This window comes from Anser brachyrhynchus (genome assembly GCF_964034855.1).
Source record: "Anser brachyrhynchus genome assembly, chromosome: 8".
NCBI lineage: Eukaryota > Metazoa > Chordata > Aves > Anseriformes > Anatidae > Anser > Anser brachyrhynchus.
In genome coordinates this window covers 17,205,700-17,212,861 of record NC_137702.1, presented here as the reverse complement: position 1 = coordinate 17,212,861, position 7,162 = coordinate 17,205,700, and the positions used below count along the sequence as shown (strand labels likewise).

At 46.1% G+C, this 7,162-nt stretch overlaps 1 protein-coding gene across 1 annotated transcript in view; it reads left to right on the top strand.

The window, feature by feature from the left end:
- The first annotated feature begins 4,929 nt into the window (after positions 1 to 4,929).
- NIBAN1 (niban apoptosis regulator 1) overlaps positions 4,930 to 7,162 on the top strand; it is a 67,186-nt gene continuing 64,953 nt past the window's right edge. The window contains exon 1 of the mRNA XM_080602319.1: positions 4,930 to 5,092. Coding sequence (XP_080458445.1) covers positions 5,038 to 5,092 — 55 coding nt within the window. The 5' untranslated portion in view covers positions 4,930 to 5,037. The remainder of the gene's footprint in view (positions 5,093 to 7,162) is intronic.

The following is a 7,162-nucleotide window of genomic DNA, read 5'->3' as shown; positions in this document are numbered from 1 at the left end:
TATGGTGCAGTCTCTTGTTTTTGTGAGGTTACTGGTTTCAGAGGATTTTTCTATTTAAGTCCACACGGTGTCCAGACTGCTCTTCCTTCTCCATGACCAGAGTGTCTAGAGCTGTACTCAACAGAATGTTTATTTGTAATAGATCAATTTTAGAATGTGTTTTTAAAAAGCAATCTCAGTGTGCAAGTTAGTAAAATGTCGTACATACTAAGAACTTGTGTATTCAGTTATAAAAAAGTATAACCTACTCAGAATATGTTTACCGGTTTTTGTTTGCATTTCAAGTGAACTGGGAACCAAGACAGTGTAGGGCCTTTACAGATACAGAAAAGCACATACCTTCTCTTGAGTGTACACAGTTAGCAGGCTGCCACTCTCCTAATTTTGGAGAAGCAATTCTTAAGCAGCATGCTTATGTTCTGCTTACCTAGTGTCTTTAAGGCCCAGGTACTTAAGTCCTCAGGAATTTCAGGTATCAAAAAGCAGAAAGGTCCTAGCCATCATTTACGATGTAGCATTCATGACCCTATTTTACTCTTCAAGTAAAGACTAAGAAGAAAAAGTTTTTTCCCCCAAGTGTTCTGCCTTTGCACTAAAAGTACGTATTTCTGAAGAATAAGATGTGTGCTGTTTGGATACTAAGGCTGGAAATTTTAGATTTGTAGCAATGCAAACGTCTAGTTGAGCCTCACTGTGAGCTAGGTGTATATATTTAGTAATAGTGAGAGGAGAACCACTGAACTCTGACATGTCACCATTAATGCATTATAAAAACATTTCATTGCTGAAAAAAAAAAATAATCTCATGGATTGTGAATCAGATTCAACTGTGTGGACTAAACTGACATATATGACATTTATAATTTGTTATTTTATGAGCACTGGTAGTCAGTGAGTATTCAAATGAATGTTCTTTACATGTTGAATGGCAAGAAAACAGAACTGGGAAGAAAATAAGAGGTAAGGAAGCAAGGTAACAAAGCCTACTCCTGCATTATGTTATGCACCCATTGGCCTGATCACATTTCATCCTGCATGGCTTTTTACACTACGTTCTTTCACAGAACTACCAAAAGACAGACATACCCTTAAAAATAACATAATTTCACTACCAAGATAACTTCTGCATTTGAAATATACCTTTGCCTTGCTTTTCTTCCTTGATGAGTCATTCATACTGCCATCCATACCTCCTGAAGGAACAAAAATAGGGGGGTTTGTCTGTTTTCTTTCCTTGAATAATGACCGTATGCACCATTTTTCTCTCTTCCCTAGAATCATAGAATATCCCACTTCTCGTCCTTTTGGCTAAGATCATATGTAATATCTGTTCTTATCAGTTTACATCCTCAATGATTCTATGATACTGTTTAAAAGCTTTCAAGAAACTTTGCGTGTCAAGATAAGAGAATGACTGAAAAACAACCATACAGCATGACCCTTGTATGAACGTAGTCTTCTTTTATAATACAGCTACTCAGACAACATAAATATAATGTACACGTTAACACACCCTTCCAGAGTTTTTATTCCTATGAAACAAAAAGAAATAGAAATAGAATATAGTAGCATTTCATATGCTGTCTCCACGTCACACCTTTCCCTTAAGAGTCAATCAAAATCTGTTCTTCTTCTGTCTGTCTGTGGGCTTTCAGTGCTTCTTGCCAGTCTCTCAGAATTAGAGTAGTAGCTAAAGCACGTCCAACTCTTACCTTTTTAAAGGTTATTTTATCAAAATACTGTTTTTTGGATCCCCAACCAACTGTAATTTTGTTAGAGTATCTTCCCCAGCTAGATTTTAAAATCTCCTTCTAGCCCGTTGAAAATAGCTTGTAAGAGTAACATTTTTCTGTTACTTATATGGAAGGGATTGAGAATATATTTCACCCAACAGCCTGACCTGAGAAAAGGGCTCCTTTTATTTTTTGATGTGTCTTCCTAGTATTTATTATATGCAGCCTGGTTTTGACTTGCAGACAGTAATGATTAACAATTTTCTCTAGCAATACATAATTATTACATATCCTTGATGATTTTATTATTGCTGCTCTCTTTGTCAAGAGCACATTGTTATCTTACTTACAGAAGTCAGCATTCTTAAATGGCTACTTTCTCTTGGAGAAATCTTACAAGGTAGATTTGGATAATTACTTCTCTCTCCCAAAGGATGTCATATGCATTTCACTTAAATGGTTCTGATAAGGTACTGTGCTTTTGAGGGAACCAAAAAGTTGTGGGAGAGTACACACAGGATGAACCCTGCAGTTCCCTCTTAAGCAAAGGCTGCAGTCAAGTGCTATTTTGCACCATGTCAAAGCAACTGGTTCCTTGCACGCTTTACAATTAGAAAAGAGTTGGTACGCAGGGGAAGTAACCAGAAATGTGGCACAGATTTTATCGGTTTCTCTGATGAGCCATCTGCAGTTAAACAGCCTTGTGGTCATGGTAAGGACTGCGTGACTAAAAACCACTCAACGTATGGTGTAACTACCCGCGTTGCGATGGATCTTGTTGTCATGTTTATGTCTTAGTCACATCAGGGTTACATTACAGGTCCCTCTACAGGGAGATAATAAAGAAGTAAGAAAATGAGCACAGAGAAAACCTCCTTCTGCTTCCTCTCTCAAAATAAAGCTGGAGGCTGATACAAAATAAGGCAACCTAGTAACTATGCAGTGCACTTTTTTGAGTATGAGTGCTCCCAGTATGTTCACTGGCTGCCTCATGGGTCCAGACCATGTAGTGAAGGTTGGGCTCTGGTGATATAAGAAACCACCTCTCTCCTGATGTCATGCTGCCACAAGTGAAGTCACAACAGCCACCAGAGAGGGATCTTCACTCCTTTGTTTGGGAGGAGATGCCAGCAGGGTATTCTTCACCTGGTTCCCTCGTTCACTTTCTCTGTAAAATGGAAGAGCTCTACCACATTGCCCTTTAGGATATAATACGAAACAGCTATTTAGAGAAGTAACTATTTAGGAGATAAGTGAAACTGATTTTTTCCCCCTCAAAGATCAGGATTTCACAGGGAAAAAAAAAATGAGGGAAAATGCTTGCTTTGTTTTTGCTGGTGGTATTTTTGTTTTGGTATTGTCACTTTATCATTGATAGTTGCTGTATGGTTGTGCTACATCAGATTAAAATCTAACAGGGCCAATTTCTCATCTTAGAGAAAGATGGGTATGTTATTAAACAGTAGAGGAGTAGGATCTGTTATCTGGATATCTGTTCCAGACTTTGCTCACATTTCTCATGGTATTTTTTAAGATGTTTAAGGTACAAACTTTGATATTAAAACACAGCATTTCCTTATGTTAAAAGGAAAATTATGGTCTTTAATTAGCTAGCATTTGTGAAATGCTTGGGGATCAGGTACTACCAAAGTGTAAAATGTAATTAAAAAAGCTGTTCAGTTTTAATTTTGTTTTTACCTTCATTGTAATTAGACAGGGAGGTTTCCCATTCTGTACGCATGCTGACTTCTATTCTTGAGTATTAAGCTTTTGGGATTTGGCATATTTTCATCTGCTGAATGGCGAGACAGAACAATCCACTTTAAGGCTCATGAATTTTCCATAGGTTCCCTCTCCACTCATGGAGATGGCTTGCATCTTTCATGTGACTGTACATTATGAAAGGCTTCTCAAATACATTTGATAAAAGATATGCCACACCCACTGGAGGCCAAATTCTCCTCTGAGTTAAAGCCTTTAAAACGCACAACAGCACACAGCATGTTTCCTCTGTCACCTACTCACACAGATGCACAATGAGCAAACCACAGCAGCCCCCTTTCTGCTTCAAGCAGAGCGTAACGATGAAATACATTGATGAAAGACTCCTGTTCACATCACACCTCTAGAAGCGCGGTTCTTTTAGTATTAGGCTCAATTCTCAGCTGAGATATTTATAGACTTGGGAAACACTGTTTTACTGATGCTCTGGATGAAGCCAGTCTCCTTGGGGGAGTTAAGCAATCGCTCTGTCACACTGCCGTACAACTCGCATGTGCCTAGAGGGAACATCGAATAGCGAGCACTTACATTGAAGTTGCTTTCCATCAGCTTTAAGGAAGACGCTGTTTAGCAGAACACTGAACTTGATATCACATAAAGGCTTCCACACTGTCTTCAGTATTTTAAATCCGATTGAGTTCAGTGTTTGTTTAAAAACTGTAAGCTTTGATCTGAAAGTTTTTAATCATCCTGTGATCAACCAAGTGGTAAATTTTTGAATGTACTTAATGCACAATGAGCTTAAGCAAAACTTATGTTAAAAAAATTTCGCAGGAGGTGACAGATGTGGGCAAGTAGAATTAAAAGTATTTAAGTGTAAGATACAGAACTTCCAGTCACTACAAATCTGAGAAAGTCGCATATGGTAAAAAGCCGCACTGAAATTATGGTTCAGGGGCAAGGAAATCCAGCTAGCCGATCTGCAGTGCCTTACACTGCGCACCACAGCTGCCTGTCTTCTGGAGACCTCCAGGGATGGCGACTCAACCGCTTCCCTGGGCAGCCCGTGCCAATGCCTCACCACCCTCCCAGCGAAGAAATTTTTCCTAGCATCCCACCTGAACCTCCCCCGGCACAACTTGAGGCCACATCCTCTTGTCTTAGCACTTAGCGCTTGCGAGAAGAGGCCGACCCCCTCCACGCTACAGCCTCCTTTGGGGGAGTTGCGGTGAGCGACGAGGCCTCCCCTGAGCCTCCTCTTCTCCTCAGTGACTGCCGCATAACGGCTCCTCACGGGACTTGCTCCCCAGGCCCTCCACCGGCCCCCCCGCCTGCTCAGACCCCGCTCCGGCACCTCCCCAAACCCACCGCCCCCCGGTGCTGCCGGCCCCCCCGCGGGCAGGCACCGCTCCCGGGCGGCCCCGAGGGGGGCTGGGGGCGGCTCCGGCCGCCGGGGCCCGGCCTCCCGCTGCCGGCGGCGGGCGGAGGCGGCGCCTGCGGGCGCGGCGCGGGGCGGGCGGCGGCGGAGCTCCGAGGCCGCGCTGCCCGGCAGCCCCCAGCCGCTCCGCGCTCCGCCGCCAGCATGGGCGGCTCTGCCTCCAGCCCGCTGGACGACAGCAAGTGCGCCTACATCCGAGGTAGGGCCCCGGAGGCTTTAAACCCCCGGCGGGCGGCCCCCGACGGCAGCGCGGGGCTGGGGGAGCGGTGCCCGGAGCTCCCCGCGGGGCCGGGACCGGGGCCGGGGCCGGGGCTGAGGTTTGGCCGGGGTCGGGGCGAGGTCTGGCCGGGGTCGGTGGGACTGGTCCTTTTCTTTTGCAAAGCCCACTGAAGGCGGTGGAAGAACGGCGAGGGTGGCGTCTGGGTGGGCAACTGAGGCTGTCAGAACAATGTTTTGTCCCACCGAGGGGTTAGGAGAGGCGAAGTGAAAACCAGGCTTGCTTTAAATGCGTGCGTGTTGCTGTTAAACTACGAAAGGAAAGAGCGCAGCGCTCCGTTTGGGGGTGTGTGCGCGTTGCTTGAGCACCAGCAACTGAAAGACAAAATAAAATGCGTTTTGCTCCCACCTGGCTACCTACGCTCCTCACCACGCAGAGCAGTAGGACACTGAAAAAAAAAACCAAAAACATTTTAAGGCTGGAGCAAGCAAAGTAAAAACTTTGCACGCGCTGGGGCAGACCTGTTCCAGTGCGGTGCGTGCGGCGTGGGGATCCCAGCCGTGGCCGCTTCTCTTGATATCACAGCAGATCTTTCAAGAGGTTCCCAGAGCAGGGAGGACTTCCAAGCGTTAGATGGCTCTGACCCAAAAAACAATTGGCAAAGCTGCGGGCCTCACACGCAGAGATTTTGCTGCGGTGTCCACTCAGTACTGTCATTTTTTCCTGCCCCGTTGAGGGTTGTCTCGGGTTCATCTGAGCCGAGCCACGAGGGAGTAATCTCCGTGGACTCCGTTTTCGTTGGCACTCACTCCCATGTTGCAGCCAAAACAGCACTTAGACGCTGGAGTCTTTCAAGTTTTCTGCTCCGTGTCTGAATGAAGGCAGTTGGGAGTGCCTGAAAAGCCTGAAGTGAAATTACTGGGAAAAAAAAAAAAAAAGAAAAGAAAAAAGAAAAAAAAAAAAAGATTCAGGGAGCTTATTAGCTTTTCACAGTTGTACAAGAGGAAATCATGCTGATCCTTGGCCTGGGCATCGCCACACTTAGAATGGAGAACTCGTGTCAGAGGGCTGGGGAGCTCTTGTCTTTTAGTTGGGTGTGAGGCTGGGCTGGATGTGGATATCTCACAGCAAGGGTGCCACCGCTGTGCCGAGAGCATGTCGCACACAGCCGAAGCTTGCCTAGCACATCTCTGCAGAGCCAAATGATAAAGCAAAATCATTGTGAAAACCACACTTAACGTGTTGGCTCAAGCCTGCCGTCCTTGCTGGAAGTGAGAGTGCCCCGCTCACAGCTCTTGCTTTGAAAAATAATGAGGCGCTTTGTGCAGAGGCAGCCCATAAATTATTACTTCCAGAAGGAAAAGCAATCAGGAAGAGCATCTTAAATCGAAACGTGTCTCGAGAGCGCAGCTCGCCAAGCCTGCCGCTCACGTCGGGGCTGGTGTCGGTGTGATGCAGACCCCGCTTATCATCCCGCCGTGTTCTGGGCTGACGCATGGCAGGAGCTGGCGCCGCAGTGAGCTGTCCTCCATCAGGGAGGAAGCTCACCAAGTTGCTGGTGCTGTAGGTTGAGAAAAAAAACAACAACACATCTTTAGCTTTTTAAAGGTTAGGTGGGTTTCAGCAGGGGGCTGGGAGGTTGGGTTTTTGTTTTATTTTTCCACTCCAAATGTGATGCTGGGGGGTCTGTAATAAAAAGGGAAGGGAGATACCTGCTCTTTGTCAGTAAAACGGCTGGTCCGTAGCAAGGACAGCTCTGGTGAGGGAGGCTGTGAGACGTCAGGCTCGGGGAAACACCAGCCTCATCAGACCAGTTGGAGACATGAGTCTGGAGAACATGATGGGAGCATCCGACGCCAAGTTGTGCTTACTGCCTGCAGAGGCTGCGACTTCCCCTTCAGCCTGCTCCAGCTTCTCTCTTCCCAAGGAAGAAGTGGTGGCGTTGAACCAGCCCGACTGGGAGTCGCAGAGCGCTGCCCGTGTTTGAACAGGGGGCTTGCGGGGTTTGCTGCTGGGTATGAGGTGGAGGGGAGTTTGGGGAGAGTGGGGTGC